We start from the raw sequence: 18,693 nt of genomic DNA, 5'->3' as shown, positions 1-18,693 counted from the left end.
GGCACCTTGCGAACAGTTGACACGGTGGGGGGGTAATTCCACCGCTGAGCGGGCCACGGGGGCTGTCTTTTTTTTTTTTTTAAAGAATGCTTTTGGCATATAAGTCCCCTGAAGGGGAAAAAAACAACATGGGGGCACAGGAGGAGAACCAGACCCCCCTTCTTACCGGAAGATCTGCTTGTGGCTGGAGGAGAAATGAAGGCTTCTGATACAGCGCTGTTTCCAGCATCAGGTGGTAAGCGCTTAATACAGCCCCCAGTGGTGACTCATAGGCATGACAACATTATACACAAAAGGAGAAATCCTTTCCTCGCAGCAGGGTTACCTGAGATAAACCCAATCTTCACCCTTCACGGTGGGCTCCGAAACCTTCAGGAACAGGGGAACCTCAGGCTACCCACAATCCTAGACCAGCAACAGCACCCTGCCAGTAAAAAAACTTTATGGCCTTACTACCAAAAAGTACTGGATCCCAGGTTCTAGCTCTCTAAAAAGAGAAGCCTTTGCAAGCAAAACCTAGTTTCTTCAGACACAAGGCCTGGGTACCATTCCTTTAGCCCATGAAAGGACATCAGAACGGATCCGGTCAGCATGGCTAGTCCCAGCAGGGAAGCTTCCAGTGGAGCTCAGCACACCACACCTTTACTCTTGAACACCACCTTAGACACTGGCGAAAAAACTGACTCCTCCCAGTAGTGGGAGGGGTTATATGGGGAGTACACTTCTTACCTTATGGCATGCCAGTGTTCATCACCTATCAGTGGCCCTATAACCCACATAGTAAGTACTATGGCTCTGTGTTCCCTGATGTAAGAAAAGAAAACCGGTTTACGGTTTATTTATTTTTGACACTTTGAGAGAATGAGTAGGGGTACAATGTACCCCATACTCATTCACATAGGATGGGGGGCCAGCATGTTAAAGGGAGCTTCCAGATTCCGATAAGCCCCCTGCCCGCAAATTCCCACAATGACCTCCCAGGGTTGTCGGGAAGAGGCCCTTGTCCCCACCAACATGGGGACAAGGTGCTTTGGCAGAGCCCCCCCTGCCCCAAAGCATCCACCTCTTATGTTGAGGGCATGTGGCCTGGTATGGTTCAGAAGGGGGTGCTCTCTCATCCCCTCCCCCCTTTCCTGGCCTGCCAGGCTGTATGCTTGGATAAGAGTCTGGTATGGATTTTGTGGGGGACCCCACACCATTTAAAAAAAAAAAAAAATTTGACCTGGTATTGCTTGGAATGGGCCCCACGCTGTTTTATTTCCTAACTTTTCAATTGGCGGCATTCCTTTGTTTATATTTCAGCTCTCATCGGGAACGCCTGCCGACAGCTGATGACTCATTGGTTAAGGATCCGGTGGGCGGCTTTCCGGCCCGCTGCTTAACAACCAGCTATTCTTCACACAGAATTCAAATTGGTCAATCATTTTTCAACCGATCCGAAAGCGAGTTCATTAGAAAATAATAAACAGAACAAAATTTTATGAAAACAAAAACACATTTTTCTGTTCTGCGCATGTCTAATTAGGGGTGGAGAGCTGCTATGCGAGCAGAAAATGAGCGACAAAACCATTGTAAAAATGCTCAAATCAAGTTTTCAGGCATTTCTATTGAAGTCTATAGGCCAAAACTGCTTGTAATCTGTCATGTACTTTTTTGAGTGACAGGCGCTTTTCTTCAGGGGACAGAATCCCCATATGTGAACAGGGGCCATGAAATAAATGGGATTTTGCTTGTTAAATCTTTAAAGCCCCTTTCACACATGCGGACATTATGTCCGTATTTCATACATCCGTTTGCGGATGAAATACGGACATACATGCATTCCTATGGGATAGCGGGTGTCTGCGGATGAACATCCGCAGACACCCGATATCGTCCGCCTCCGCAATTGTCCGATTCTGCAACACGGAGGAAAATCCTATTTTTCTATCAGTCTGCAGAGCGTATCGGATGAGCACGGACAAGCGGTCCGTGTTCGTCCGATCCCCCATAGAGGAGAGTGGAGAGCTGATAGGGCGGTCCCTGCACAGTGTGCAGGCACCGCTCTGTTATCCGCCGGCTCAGCGGGGACAACGGAGCGATCCCCACTGAGCAAGCGGATCATCACTTGGCGGATCATTACTGATCTGTCGTGTGAAAGGGGCCTTAGAGCTTCTAGTTTCAAGGAGAAAATCGCTCAGGTGTGAACAGGGTCTAATTAGATTGTTTTACGGGTTACCATAAAGTCAGATCCAGACATACAAATTGGATGAAAATATAGAAGAGCTGACAAATTGTTCATTAGATGAACATAATGTTGTCTATGGCTGTCAGTAGGCTGGTGCAATTAAAATCTGTGTGTGGGGGAGATAATGCTACAATTTTTACCAACAGTTATCATCAGAATGTACATTATGGGAGAAATTTACTAAAAGTGGAGCACTCACAATCTGGTGCAGCTGTTCAAGGAAGCCTATCAGCCTCTAACTTCAGCTTGTTGAGTTAAGCTTTGACAATAATACCTGGAAGCTGATTCTATGTAGAGCTGTACCAGATTTTGCACTCTCCAGTTTTAGTAAACCACCCCCTCCCCCCCATGTTTCTTTCCATTTGTATTGGATTGTTTCTAACACTCAAAACATGGGATCTTTGGATTGTAGAAAATCATAGTAGGATGTATGACCATCTTGAGATTCACTCTTTCTTACCTGCCAATATTTCCCTTGGAGACTTGTTCATTTTTTGACTAATGTCTTGTTCATTGATTTTCGGCTGTCTAGGCAAAAGTCTCTGTCTTGTGGTGGAGATATGGGCCTTGATACCAGCAGGCCTTGAGCCCTTTTCCAAAGAGCTTGTTTCTCCTGAAGGAACCTCTTGTGGGATGGTGGGCAGGACCTTGGTACCAGAAGGCCGTGGTGTCTTTTCCAATGAGCTTGTATATCCTGAATAAAGATGGGGGTTTGTGGACAGGTTCGTGGCACTAAAGCGCTTGAAAGGTGGAACAGCAGCAGTATTTTTCTTGATTCTTACAGTAGGCCGTCTTACCAAGGGACTTTCAGAATGATGCATGGGGCGGGGAGGAAGCCACACAGGGGCAATTGGGCGAGTAGATGGTGGATCAGTGGTCGTGGTCTTCACGTTTGCCACAGAAGACACAAGAGATCCGAGTATGGTGGGAGGCTGGTTACCTTTCAAAAGGACCTCTGTATCCCGAGGTGGAGAAGGCATCCTTCTCTTATTTAAATTTTCTTTCCCATGCGATATCAGGGGACTTGATTGGTAGAATCCGGATTCTTCTGTACTTTCTTGAATGAAAAAGAGTGGATTGAATATCTGTATCCGTGTTGTAGAATCCTGCTTTGGTGTAGCTTTTTCTGCCTTTTGTTCATCACTCATGTTGTAGTCTACTGATGGGTACACTATGGAGGTCTGTACTTTCTCCAGAGGTTTGTTTTCTCGATTAGCTGTGAAAGATGCAGTAAAGTTGTCCAGTGGAGGAGTCGCACTTCGCAATCTAGGCCTAGGTTTCTCCTCATGTGGGTCATCCTGCTGGTCTATTTCCTTTTGATCATAGCCAAAGCCAGGGTCAGTGTTACTACGCTGCCTTGTTAACAGTAAAGGTGGATTATCACCCCCAGTGTCCTCTACTGCACCAGTATTTATACATAAATCTACTTTACCCGGATCATCAGTCTCTGGTCCTCCAGGCGACAAAGTTCTTTCTGGTAAAATGTGTTCAGCTGCAATGGTCAAATTTGCTTCCGGTACAAAGAAAGTATCAGTTTCTGGTTTGGTAAAAAGTTCAGTTTTGGGGGAGAAGGTGCCAATTTTGAATCCCCTATCAAAAATTATTCCTTGGTTAAAACAGTCTGGCTCATCCTCTGCAGGTTCTTTATGGTCTTCTAAAAATGGTGAAACCTGTATGCCGATTTGAGGCCCCACGATTTTTGCTGCTTGTATAACACCCTGAATTTGTTCTTGGTCTTCTGTTGTTTCAATTTGGAAGCTAGTGCTCAACGTTTCTTCCAGTGAGGAATTTAGTTCTCTAGATGCCGAGTCAGTGTCCTTATGATGGAAATCGCCATATGCCACATCAAAATTTTGCATGTTTGGTTCCTCTTGTTGATGGACTTGGACTACATTCAAATTCTGAAATGAAACATTTGAGAAAACCAGAGGCCTCATAGGTATAGGTTGTATCAGCATATTAGGATTAAGGTTGGTCTCCGTGCCACACAGACTCATGACTTTGTCTAAATCAGCTTGCTCAATTTCTTTGCCCATGGTTTCATCCAAAGGCACCTGCCCCACAGTGCCAATCTTAGTTTCTGTATCAGTGAATACATCCATATATAAGTTGCCATCATTAATGGAGACTGCTTGGTCAACATCAATTTCAAGTGATCTTGTTTGGCTTATTGCCTCTAGAAGGTCCTCAGAAAATGCTTTGTTGGCCTTTAAATTGCTTGTTTTTGCCTTTATTTCACCAGAAGTTGTATTTGAACTTTTACCCTCCAGCCTCATAGTTTCTATATCCTCTTTTGGTACTTGCAACCCTGCCTCCTCGGCATACCAGCTATTCTCATCTTCATTAGGATCAGAATCATTTTCCTTAGTGGTGCTTTCTTTTGCAATATACTGAATATTTGAAGGGATTTCCGAACTCTCTCCATACAGTTCTTTGAAATCAAGCAACATGTTCAGCCCAGCACTCTCCTCATTTGTTCTAAGTTTTTCCAACTCTCTTTCTTCACTGGAAGGCTCAATCAGGATTCTCTCTATGAAGATATTGTCCTCGCTCTCTCTCTCCTGTTCAGTTGTCTCTATAAAGCTGGCAGTTTCCTCCTCATTTTGTTTCTCTATATCTAAAGACTCAAGTGTTTCTCTCATTGTATGAAGGATCTCTCTATGGTCAACAGATGGGATTTGATCTACACTTTCTTTATATTCAGTAGTCCATATACCATCCACATCTGTCTTATACTTAAGAGTATCCCTATGATCAGTATGATCATCTTCAGTTATGGACTCCCTGTATTCAATGCATGTCTCTTTCTGGACAAAAGGTGTCTCTACACTAAACATCTCTATACTTCTGAAATCATTTAACTTTTTGCAGTCACCTTCTGTGTAAGCTCCTAATGTATCTGTAATTACAGTCTCTGTAGAAGTCACTTGGGTAACATTTTCTTTATGGCCACCCTCAGTCTGAACATCGGCAGTCTCAGGGTAGACAAACTCAGTCTCTGCGCTGACTGTCTCTTCATTTGCGCCACTTATTTCCTGGCAGACTGTCTCTATGCTAAAATACTCTGTCTCTTTACAGACTGTGCCCTTGGTGTCTCCATCGAGTAGCTGACTTACACCCTCTTTGTGGTCACGTGCTGTCACTTTACTAGCAGTCTCCTCTTTGACACTCTCAAAAACGTCATTCCCAATCTCGTCTTCAGTAATCTCTTTCTGGTTAACACTGGAGTCTTTGTTAATAGCCAATTGATTATCAACCACTCCCTTGTTATTGAGCATCTCAGTTTTGCTATCTGCATCCTCTTTAGAGGTGTTTGTATCAAGCGGACCTTGTTCTTTGTCAGTGACGTAGTGCGAGTTCTGATTTTCCTCAATAACTTTTGTGTCAGCGTTTTCTTCTAACTTTACCCTCAATGTGTGGTCAGACATAGACTTTGCTTCTTCGCTATTGTTGTCAATAGTGTGAGTCTCGCTTTCCCCACTACTCCTGTAGTCAGTGTCATGTAAAGTTTTATCATGGACTGTCTCACCAACAAAAGGTCCAGTTTCACAATGGACAGATATCCCATCATGAGTTACTGTCCCCTCACGGTCTCTCTCATCTTCATAAGGCCTTGACTCCCCACTTGGTGTATCTTCAATGTAAGGCTCTTTTGTGGTAGGAGGAAACACCTCATTAGCAGACTCTTCGGCATGAGACTTAGGATGGTCAAGAACTGCCTCTTCAACGTGATGCCCTGTTCCATCACCAACTGCCTCTTCCATTTGAGGATTATATTGCTCACTAAGTATCTCTACGCTATAAGGCACAGTCTCAAGCAAGACTAGCTCAATACTAGAAGGAACTATGCTTCCACTATCTGCCACCTCCAAAGAATCTCTGCATAATTGGACTGTCTCTTCATTGTGATGAAGAGTCACGTCAACATTAGGTTCTCTCACCTCATAGACTTCCTCCCTCAACTGAGACAGGGCCTCTTCACTTGCGGTATCATTCTTCTGAGGTTCTATGCTATCGTTGGCTGTCTCTTCCATTTGAGTCTCAATGTCCTTAATAACTGGCTCTTCATTATGAGAACCACTGTCCTCAGGAGATCTAATCCATTCACTGACTGCCTTTTCAGTGTGAAGCCTACTTTTTTCAACATGGGTCAAAGACCCTCCAGGGCCAGGCTCCTCAACAGACTCCTCATCATTTAACTCTGTATTAGAAACATAAGACATGGCCTCAATGACCATCTCTTCAACATGGGGGTCATGCTCCCCAACAGACTCATCATTTAACTTTTCAGTATGAGGCTCTGTAGAAACATAAGTCATGGTCTCCTCAGTGGCCATCTCTTCAACATTAAATTCGGGTTCTTCATTCCCTGTCTCTTTTAATTCTTCAGCAGCATGAGGTGGTCTCTCTTTACTTGTAGTCTTGCCAACATCACACAAGGATTCCTCACTAACCGCATCATCAGGTCTGGTTTCATGAGTGAAGGCCTGCTCACTCTGAAGACCCTCACTAGAAGTCCTTTCACAACATTGCTCTATCACCTCTGGGGTTTCCCCAGTCCCTTCACTTCCATTTTTCTCAAGAGGCCCGCTAGATGTCCTTATTTTTACATTTTCTCCAGTCTCCTCTTGACTGGTAGCATCCATTCTTCCATCAGGATCCAGATTTTCATTTTTCTTTTCTCCTTTACCATCAGTGATCTCCTCATTAGCAATGCTCGCCTCGCTCGCAGTCTCCCATTCCCCGCTCTCATCATCACTAGATGTGACCTCCAGCTCTGTAGGTCTCTGTAGTTTGTCTGTCTTAGCCACCTCGTCTAGCCCAATCAAGTGAATGGAATCCAGCACTTTATCTAGGTTATCATTGGCTGGTGACGTGCCATGTAACCCTTGACCAGTTGTTCCTTTATCGCAAGGCGGTGTGCTGGCTTCAGTCCCAGTATTTCCAGTTTCACAAGTCAGCATTTGCTGCAAGGTGTCCTCCTTAAACTGTGAGTCATTATTATCACCGTCTCTGGCCTGCGGCCCTTCTGTTATTTGCTCGGAGACTGTTGTGGACCTTGCGAGGCTGTACCCTTCCCCCTCGTTGGACGTTTCCATGGTCACTCCATCTACAAGCAAAAAAAAAAAAAACAGATATACAATCAGAAAACAATAAAACAATATAAAAAAAATAAAATGTCGCCAGGAAATGTCAACAGGCGTCATTTGTGTCTATTGCTGTTTTATGAACAGTCTCTTTATCTCATGTAGCATTCAGAAGAACCTAATAGTGGACGTGATTTCATGAGGATTAAGTAAGACAACTGTTGGCGACAAAAAACTTCAGTGGATGAGGAACGAGATTCAACAATAAATCCCAAGGTAAAGGAAGTTGTTACCAGAAAACAGAGACAGAGGAGAAATCTTACAGAGAGGTTTTGACTTTAGTTCTACTTTAAAGGGTAACGCCCCTTTCATGGGAAAAATAGCAAAAATAAAATTAAAATAACAAGGCATATGCAAATGCTACAAAAGTCATATTGTTAATAAATGTTATTAAAAATTACCTTTCCTTTTCAAATCTGAAGCTCTGTATTATTCTGTAAAATGCAATATGGCAACCTGGAGGAATTCTGTGCACAAAATGTGTACAGAACGCTGCCCCCCCAGAAATGTAATTTCCTGTTTGTGTGATTGGCTCACTGGTTTTCCCAGAAGTCTGCACTAAGATACAAATCAGATTTTTGGCATCCCGGCAACAAAAATTTCATTTTTTGGTCAGCTACTCCCAAAGGGAAATCACGTCTAAAGGGATGCAGACTCTGCCACTTTCCCCATTAGAGCCCTGCAGGTGCAGCAGATGACTGATAATTCTAAAGTCACTTCCATTCACACTGCAGATGGACACAGACAAACAGCTATTTGCTCAGCATAGCAAAAGATAGGAATCTGCAACAAAGTTTTTTAAAATTCCTGCAATGTACATAGATCACCCAGAGGGGAATGGAGTACTCTTTAACCGCTTGCTGACAGTATAACATACATATACTGTGGCAAGGTGGCTCTCCTGTGCCAGATCTCATACTAGGTACGTGATCCAACACTTCTGGGTAGGAGGAGCGTTTGCGACATGACTATACTGCGATTAAACACAGCAGATGTCAATCAGCGAGTGCTAGCCAATGGATTAACGCCAGCACCCACCGATCGTCAGGAATTCACACAGGACAGAGCCCGGCCTATGTAAACAAGGCAGAGCTCTGTCCTTTCAGCTGGGTCATAATGGATTTTCTCACCCCCGCAACGCAGGGAATAAAAGTAATAGAGGGGGAAACTGCCAATGGGGACACTAGTTTTGGTGACCTGGGTGGCCCCCAAGGAACTCCCTTAATTTGCAGAGACTTCCTCACACTTCCTGTTTGGCTATGGGATAGGAAGTGAAAGGAAAATCTCTCCAATGGGACACATATGGCAAAAAAATAAAAATGAAATCTGACCGGGGATATAACCCTTCCGCACTCTATTCAAAATGAAAGAAAGTTTTGCCTTTAGTTCTAATTGAATCTTTATTTGGACAGGAAGATAAACCATAGCAAGAGATGCTACTCATCAAAAGTTCAACATACCAAGGGTCCATATGCATTTACGCGTTGCGGGAATACATGTAACATGCTTTGCTGCATTGCATTTGCTAGTCATTCAGGATGGCACCCCAATGCACAAAACCACCATACATGCGTTGCATAACATACACACACCCAAAAAAAATAAAAATAAAAGATTTTGTGTGATTTTGGACTTGCTAGTGTGCATTGGCAGCCCATTCTGTTTACATGGTTTCCCTTAAACATGACGCGCTAACACACTGTGCCATAAGGGAAAAACGTTTGCTATTGAAGTATTAGCAGCCTTGTAAGACATCATTAAAGTGGATCTTCACTGTATCTGAGCACCAAAAACACAATTCATTTTTAATATTCAAAGCAAACTCCCCCATCCATCCATGTCTTCAAAAAAAAATGACCCCCCCCTCCATTTCTAGCTGCGGCCATCTTGAGTAAGGGCAGATGATTTACATGGCATTTACTGCCTGCGTGCCCTTAGCTTGGGCATGCAGGAAGGCCACATATTTGCATCAAGTGCGATCAATAGCACTGCGCCGAGAGCATGCTCCCGACAGTGACCAGAGTCTGACTGAAAGTTCCCAATCTCTGCACCATTAAGGTGCTCCAACCGAGTGCAGGCGCATTGGCGCAGGGAGTTTTAGGATCATGTGACCACTGTGACAGCCAATCACATGATCTTAAGCCACGCCCCGCTTCCCGACATCTTAAACCTCTTAAAGAGCTGGGAGGCGTGGAGCGAAGAGGTTAACATTTAATACAATTAAATTATTTTTTATTTAAAACAAATGAATGGCACCGCTGTGTATCCCTAAACAGCAGTGCATTTCTGTGCGTTGTCTGGAAAGCACATGATTTTGCACGCATTTTTGACATGCAAAGATGTGAACCTAACCTAATACTTTGTAACTTAACTAAAGTGTATTTCTAGCCAAATTTTTAATCTTTTTTTTCCCCCTTTTTCTTAGTCTTTGACTCCATTCTGCAGATGTTTCCTTAATCCTGTCCTAGTGACAACATTGTCACTAGGACAGGAAGTAGTGGAGACCCCTCTAAGAGGACACATTGACAATAAAACACTTAGTTGTAGACTGCGGAAGACTACAAGCACCATTTTTGTTTTTTTAAATTGTCATCTGTGTCGCCAATGGAGGTTTTTCTAGTCTTCCTGTCACATTGATGTTATCAGGGCAAGAAATCTATCTAACACGGACACAAGGAAAGAAATCTAACAGGGACAAAAGGAAAGAAATCTAACAGGGACACAAGAAAAGAAATCTAACAGGGACACAAGAAAAGAAATCCAACAGGGACACAAGAAAAGAAATCTAACAGGGACACAAGAAAAGAAATCTAACAGGGACACAAGAAAAGAAATCTAACAGGGACACAATGGCCATTTAATATACTTTATATTCTTAGGATGGGGATGGATAGACCCTTCATAAGTCTGTGTTCCCATTGGAGTTTAATCCTAACATTATTGAGTCACAATGTTGTCACCAGGACAGGAAGTGAAGGTAAATCTTCCCCAACAAGACACAGAAAGCCAAAAAAAGAAATGGTAGAACATGACAGGGGTTCTAACTGTTCCCCATTTTATCCAAAACCAACACAAAAATAATTTCCGATATGGATACAAATTTCCAACTTTCCTTCAGTCTTGCACAGCTGTACCGACTCCTCTCCTGGACTGAAATGCATTAGTCTGATTTTACTGCACACTGTAAGCTTCTCATAATGTGCAGACAGAGACCACCTGGAGAACATCCAGCATTAACTAGCTCTTTCCTCCCCAACTGACCCCTTTCATTCATTGAATTTCAGTTCTTGCAATCATGGAGGCTCAGCATCACAAGTGGGCGTTACCTAAACTGTCCTACATGCAAAAGCTGCCCACCTAGGAAACGCCTAATCCTGTAGACCGATACCCACCCATCAAGGCATTTTGATATTTGCATAACTCCTCCCATTACCTGCATCAGGATTCTTCAGAGGAGTACAGAGACAGGGGGCTATGATGTTTTCAGAGCTATGTACAGCACCCTGCCGGCTCCTCCCACCGGCCATGATCTGCCTGCATTGCATAGAGAAGCTGAGAAAGTAGATGTGGTTTGTTTCGTTCCAAAATTGAAATTTTTCGCTATTAGGAAATTCAGATGTATCCGAATTACAATAGTGATGAATTTAAACAAATCTGAAATAATGATTCAAAATTTCAGACGAAATTCAAATACTTGTCTAATCGAATTTAATATTCTATTTTATTCTAAAAAAATAGAATAGAAAATAAAGGAATAGAATAGAGAAGAATAAAACAGAACAGAATAAAAAATAAAAGAATAGAAAAAAATGTAATAAAAGAAAATAAAAAAAGGACCGAATATAAAAAAAAAAAAAAGTAAAACAGAACAAAATAGAATAGAAAAGGAAAAGGAAAAAATTCATATTTGAATAGCAAGGAGCAGAATATAGAATAGAGTAGACTATAATAGAAAAGAACAGAATAGAAAAAAAAATAGAATAGAATGGAATAGAAGAAATATAATCATCTTCCAAAATTTGAATTTTGAATAGAATTCGATTCAAATTTGAAAAATTCGAATTGATTCAAAAACTAATATACGAAACGAATTCCGAAAGCGAATTAAAGGACTTTAACGAAACAAATTTATGTAAATAACAAATCGAATTGAAACTATTTTTTTCATTTTGCACATGTCTAACAGAAAGGGAAGGAGGAACCAAGGAATACAAAATAAATAAAAAAAAAAAAAAAAGCTTAATAAATCATGTTTAAAATGCAAAATTTCAGTGTAGCCAGCATACCCAGTATAGGACTGCAGTGCGTTAAGACATCATGGCTATGGAGCACTGTGTCGGCGGAGGGGTGTCCCTGGAAATTATTTTAAAGTGACGACCGCTATATCAGGCCCGACGATTCTCGCTCCGACACTCGGCTGCGAAGAAACAAAGTCGGTGCAAAGTTACATCTGTCGGAGCGAATAATCTGAAGGAGCGCAGGAAGTCTCGGAGCGAGAATTCAAGGTTAACTCGTTCAGCACCTGAGCAGCCGGGATTCCGTCCGCCCAAGTAGCGGCGTGCATTGTTAAGCTATGATTAGCAATCCTCCTCCCGTCCTGAGACCACACGCCCTGTTCCTGTGCTCGGCATGTTGACATGTTTGGACTCTTTCTATAGCCGGATAGGAGAGGACGGCTGAATGACATCTGCATTCATTAGAGGCAGCACAGCATAAAGCTCAGCTTCTTACATTACAAAGAGCTCAATGCATGTAATACAGCAACATAAATTAAGCTGAATGGCTAACAATGAAGAAATATACAGAAGATTTTTATCTGCCAAAGGATTTGTATTGCTGTCCATCCATGCCTGAGATCTACACAGCTCTGCCACACAGCACAGACCTGTCTAGCAACGAAGGGGACCTGATCTTTCTCTGCTGCAATTTTATTTCCACTTGCATGTCTCCTCCTTTATTAGAGATGAGCTTAGGCCCCCCTTTACACCTGTGCGTTATATATTTTTTTTGCGCACTTGTCGCACAAAAAGCGCAGGGCAGCTTGTTCACTTGAATCGACTGACCTACACACTACAAACGTGGCAAAGTAGCTCTTGCACCTTTTTTGTGCGGTGATCCCTGGGCATCTGTTAGCCGCTGGTTGGGGTGCCATTAATGCCATGTACACACGGTCGGCCTTTCCGACGGAAAACGTGCGATCGGACTGTGTTGCCGGAAATTCCGATCGTGTGTGGGCTCCATCTGACTTTTTCCGTCGGAATTTCCGACATACAAAGTTTGAGATCTTGTTCTAAAATTTTCCGATCACTAAAGCCCCATACACACTATCAGATTTTCTGCTGATTTTTGTCTTCAGATTTACCAAAACCATGTAGTGCAAGGGCCTGCCTGATTGCATAAACATTGAAACTCCTAAGGTGTGACCTCATATTATATGGTTTTGGTAAATCTGAAGGAAAAAAATCAGCAGAAAATCTGATAGCGTGTATGGGGCTTTAAATTGTGATCGTGTGTAGACAATTCCGACGCACATGCTCAGAATAATTACAATACAAAAGCTATTGGCTACTGGCCTCTTTATCATCACGTCTTACGGGTTGTACATAACCTCGTTCTGAAGGATTGGATTTTCCAACTTTGTGCGACCGTGTGTATGCAAGACAAGTTTGGGCCAAAATCCGTTGGAATAAAATCAGCCGGATTTTGTCGTAGGAATGTCCAACCGTGTGTATGGGGCAAAAGAAATAAGGCGTGCTTTTCGCACATTTCTGCGTGCAGTCCCAGAACTCATATGTGAACAGGGCCTTAGGCTTGGTAGACACAATCGCAGCGAATCCTGTACCCGCAATCACCTGCAGTGAAAACGTGCTGATCTACGAAGCGGGTGGGGCTGCCATTCATTCTGAATGCCACCCCACACGCGTTTAAAAATCACAGTCCGTGTGCGAGTGCAGGAACTGCAGTAAAATCATATGGTCAAATTGACCATGCGATTTCTCTGTGGGCCGCAGAAAAAGGTGCATCTTGTGTACGGGGCATTAGTGTTCAGCCCGTTTACTGTGAATGTGACTACTTCTGGCTGACAATGGTTGCTAAGGAAGAAGCGGCTACTTGCACCCGATGTGCCCTTACCAACCACAGATGTCACCCGGCCCATTCACTTACATGGCTGGGAATCTCTGGTTAAATAAGCAAATGGGGGGAATGGAAAGGGTTATATCGTTGTCGTAATATATCCCGACGGTCATATTTGAGCAACAATGTCACCACTATCCAAGCTGTCAATAGCTGTTAAAGGGGAGTTCCAGGCTATGTTTATTAAAAGTCAGCAGCTACAAAAAGTATAGTTGCTGACTTTTAATAAACAGACACTTACCTGTTCCACGGTCCAGCGATGTGGCCAAACGGGGTGTCACTCCTCTCCCCTTCCTCTCCGCCGGCACCTCCATTGCCACTCTGGGCACCCGGCCGTGACAGCTTTCGCCCTTAACGGCCGGGCACGCACGGCGCATGTGCGAGTCGCGCTGCGCTCCCGGAGTGGACAGGCGATCTCCTGGGACCTGTCTCGTGTCCCAGGAGATCGCTTAGGGGGAGGGGCCACCTAAGGCGAAAGGAGGAGTCGCCTAGGCGGTCCCTGGGCGGAAGGAGGAAGTGGGACAGGAAGTCCCCCTCCTATTGAAGCCCCCACTCCCCCCCCCCCCAAAAAAAAAATTACATGTCAAATGTGCCATGTAAGGGGACGAGGAGTGCTTAAAGCAGAAGTTGCATTTTTGGGTGGAACTCCGCTTTAAGGAAGTATGGTCTGCTTGCACCTACTGCAGCCAACCCCTGACATCATCCATTCACTTACATGGCCAGGAATCATCAGCCACATAGGCAAAACGGCGGAGAATGGAATGGGTTAGATCATTGCCCAAATATGCCCATGTGGACATATTTGGGCAATGATGTCACTGGTTGTTAACCACTTCAAATACCGGGCACTTTTACCCCCTTCCTGCCCAGGCCAATTTTCAGCTTTCAGTGCTGTCACACTTTGAATGATAATTGTGTTGCCATGCAACACTGTACTCAAATTAATATTTTATCATTTTTTTCACACAAATAGAGCTTTCTTTTGGTGGTATTTTTATTTTTTGCGAAACAAACAAACAAAAAAAATGTTAATAGTTTGTTATAAAATTTTGAAAACAGGTAATTTTTCATTTTCACTGATGAGGCAGTACTGATAGGTCGCACCGATGAGCTGGCGCAGATTGGCAGCGCTGGTGGGCACTGTTGGGACTGCACTAATAGTCAAGGCATATATAATTAGTGCCCTGATTATCAGTGTAGATGTCCCTTTAACACAAACCGGTTATCGGCTCTCCTCTCCTCACACTGTCAGCATGAGGAAAGAAAAGCAAATAACCGGCTTGCGATAACATCCATGATCAGCTGTCATTGGACACAGCTGTACACGTGGTAAAGGGCTAATGTGATTGGATTGATTGAGAGGACTCTGAAATCACAGAGCACCCTGCCCGCATGCCGCGGGAAGTGCGATAATGGGAGGACATCAATAGACTCCCTCCCGACAGAGTAAGTCTGCGCTGTAGCTGTCATTTCACTATAGTGCAGGCAGGAAGGGGTTAACAAAGCAGTGGCTGCTTGCTCCTTCTGAGTCCTTACCAACCACTGACATCACCCGGCTTATTCCCCTACATGGGAATCCCCGGTTTACATACAATAAGCAGTTGGACAAGGAATGGAGACTTACATCATTGTCTAAATATGGCCATATATGCAGATTTGGGCAATGATGTCACCACTATCCTCCATTACCCTTTGTTTACATACCCAATGACAGCTTAGGGAGCTAGGTTACTTTTTTTTTTTTTTGGAGAAGAAAATACACTGTACCTCAAACTTATTTGTGTTGGGGGGGTAATATGGGGGCCCCTATATTAGAAGGGGGCTTAAGGATACCGATAAGACCCCCACAACCACTGGGAAAGGGTTGTGGGGATGAGGCCCTTATCATGGGGACAGAGCGCTTTGCCAGCAGTTTAAAGAGTAACTCCACTTTTGTTGAGAAAACAATATTCCCCTCTGGGTGATATATGAACATTGCGAGGATTTCAATCCTGTCTGCATTTCAATGCACCCAAGTGAGAATGTCAATGCAGCCCGTGTGTCATTTCTGTCTGCTACTTTCTTCCTCTGCCATCAGCATGAGTCACTTCTGACAAGATTTTCTTGACACCAAAAGAAAAATGGTTACGGGGGAGGAAGCTTCAGCACACAGCCTGCGATTGGGTATTCAGAGGAGAACAAAAAGGTAGTGAATTATAGGTGTGGCAAAAATGTATTAACAGTGAGAGGGACATAAAACCTGAGCTTACACAGTAACATATGTCACAGTCATTGCACCCAAAGGCCTCATGCACACAGGTGTATGTGGCCATGTAGGACAAAAATATAGGCATATTTCTGTGCCTAGGGCATGGATAAGTGTGACGGACTGGGGTTTATATGGTCACAAAACAGACACCCCAAAGCAAAGTACATATTCATTTTTTTTTTATATTTCTAAACATGTCCCTTCTATTCTATTAATAACCAGTAGATGGCAGAGAAGGTACACAAACAGAGTCTATATAAGGCCACACACCATGTGACTGGAAATTAAACTACTTCCAGCCATAAAGTCAGTGGTCATATCTCATGCTGTTTGTGTGATTCTTTACAGGTATGTACTCTAAATTGTTCCTAATCTGTATTAACCTGTGATAGAAAGATTCCTAAACATCTTGAGCAGATGCAGAAAAAGTCTCAGCAGATTTTATGCTATAGTTTTGCTGTAATTAGAAGTTTAGAACAGCATGTGTCAGAAACAAGTGAAAAGTGCATAAGAACATGAAAATACTGCATTAGTCAGAACAAATGTCTATGATAAACACTAAACCTTTCTAAATAGGTATATTTAAACCTGATTTCTTGAAAATGGCATAGATTTATAGAAGCACATGTTTTCTGTTATTTAATATAGAAAAAAACTATTGTATGTAAAACTTATGTATTGCATCATACAAACATGCAATGTGCACCATCTAGTGGTTAAAAAAGAGTACCACCATGATAATATTTGTATTAAAGCGATGCATAGTATGATTATTGCACACTTAAAATGTACCAGAGAGATAAAGATAATTATCTATAACACTGAATAACAGGGATATATATGTTATTAAATTTAGTAATGATCATTGTTGTAACTACGTTTTAAAATACTTTAGTTAAAATCGGTATTATATATATTGTTAATGGTTATAAACATGTGACTATAAAAATGTAAAAGATGTATTGTTATGTAAAAATTAAACTACTTCCAGCCATAAAGTCAGTGGTCATATCTCATGCTGTTTGTGTGATTCTTTGCAGTCCACGCCAAGCTGATCACCTTATCTCATCGCGTCTACAATCATCGGCTCTCTTAATTCACATTTTGAGGCCGGTAACATATACAGCTATATGCAGGTACTTATTAAACCTGTGAACAGCATACAGGTGCTACATGACATTGCCGCAAGGAGACACAGGATATCACCCAGGCTATGCCACTGCAATTCCCTAAAGCAGCTGCCAGCCAGCACAGTCTGGGAGTGGAATTTGGACCCCCATATCTCCCTCCTTATGTACGCCCCTGTTTTTTACTTTTGATAGAATGGAAAGGGATCAGATCCCCTGTCAGGATTTTATTGCGGTTTGTGTGTGCCCATTAGGGAGATTCAGCCTCGCTATTTGTCCTGTTTACCATTATCACAGAGAGTGAAAGAAAATCCAAAATTTTGGGTTGACCCCAGTACAGGCATAGAGGGGAACTTTTCCAATAGGGACACTAGTTATGGTTACAGCAAAGAATCTGCTCACTTTGGAGGTATTTCCCATACCCCCCAACTTTTTGAGATGGAAACGAAGGACACCTATTAGCAAAAGTACGTAGGCAAAGGGCGCACACCCTGCCTCGCCCCCTTAATTGCTTCCAGAGCACCCACTGCACATTTACTGTGGCAGGGAAGCCTGGCTGTGCAAAACAACGTACCTGTATGTTGTTTTCTAATTGGGGTCCCAGGTGCGCACACGATGGCCGCCGGCACCCGACGATCCTTCGCTGAAGAGGCAGAATAGCGGTCTGTCTAGGTAAACAAGGCAGAGAGGAAGAGAGAGATCTTGTTTTCCTGCTAATCAGGAACACAGATCTCTCTCTTCCTCCAGTTAAGCCCCCCCCCACAGTTAGAAAGCACTCCCAAGGGGAAACACTTAACCCTTTGACCACCTGTCAGAATTTATGATTTCTTGGCCATTTTTCAGAGAATATGAACGACAACACGAAAAACTTTTCTTTCTCTCGTGGTTAGTGTTTGGCTGAAGCCATTTATTATCAACTCTGTTTACCCTTTTTAAATCATAATGGCAACAATAACCACCTAAATTACCCTGATCAAAAGTTTACATACCCCAGTTCCTAATACTGTGTATTGCTCCCTTTAACATCAATGACAGCTTGAAGTCTTTTATGGTATTTGTGGATGATGCTCTTTATCTTCTCAGATGGTAAAAATGCCCATTCCTCTTGGCAAAAAGCCTCCAGTTTCTGTAAATTCTTGGGCTGTCTTGCATGAACTGCACGTTTTGAGATCTCCCCAGAGTGGCTCAATGATATTGAGGTCAGGAGACTGAGATGGCCACTCCAGAAACTTTATTCTGCTGTAGCCAATGACAGATCGACTTGGCCTTGTGTTTTGGATCATTGTCATGTTGGATTATCCAAGTACGTCCCATGGGCAGCTTCCTGGCTGATGAATGCAAATATTCCTCCAGTATTTTTGACAACTTACTGCAATCATCTTGCCAACAATTTTGACCAAATTTCCTGTGGCTTTGTAGCTCACACATCTCCAAAACATCAGCGATCCACCTCCATGTTTCTCAGTAGGAATGGTGTACCTTTCATCATAGGCCTTGTTGACTCCTCTCCAAATGTAGCGTTTATGGTTGTGGCTAAAAAGCTAAATTTGGTCTTATCACTCCAAATGACTTTGTGCCAGAAGGTTTGAGGCTTGTCTCTGTGCTGTTTGGCGTATTGTAAGTGGGATACTTTGTGGTATTTGTGTAGTAATGGCTTTCTTCTGGCGACTCAACCATGCAGCCCATCTTTCTTCAAGTGCCTCCTTATTGTGCACCTTGAAACAGCCACACCACATTTTCAGAGAATCCTGTATTTCACCTGAAGTTATTTGTGGGTTTTTCTTTGCATTCTGAACAATTTTCCTGGCA

At 43.0% G+C, this 18,693-nt stretch overlaps 1 protein-coding gene across 1 annotated transcript in view; it reads right to left on the bottom strand.

The window, feature by feature from the left end:
• LOC143929789 (uncharacterized) overlaps nucleotides 1-18,693 on the bottom strand; it is a 73,982-nt gene that overhangs the window by 46,039 nt on the left and 9,250 nt on the right. Inside the window, exon 2 of the mRNA XM_077453766.1 lies at nucleotides 2,688-7,337. Coding sequence (XP_077309892.1) covers nucleotides 2,688-7,326 — 4,639 coding nt within the window. The 5' untranslated portion in view covers nucleotides 7,327-7,337. The remainder of the gene's footprint in view (nucleotides 1-2,687; nucleotides 7,338-18,693) is intronic.

This window comes from Lithobates pipiens, unplaced genomic scaffold (assembly GCF_037356315.1).
Source record: "Lithobates pipiens isolate NorthernLeopardFrog02 unplaced genomic scaffold, aLitPip1_a1.2 Scaffold_25, whole genome shotgun sequence".
In the NCBI taxonomy this organism is placed as follows: domain Eukaryota; kingdom Metazoa; phylum Chordata; class Amphibia; order Anura; family Ranidae; genus Lithobates; species Lithobates pipiens.
Note: the sequence above shows the minus strand (reverse complement) of the source record. Positions and strands in the feature narration are given on the sequence as shown.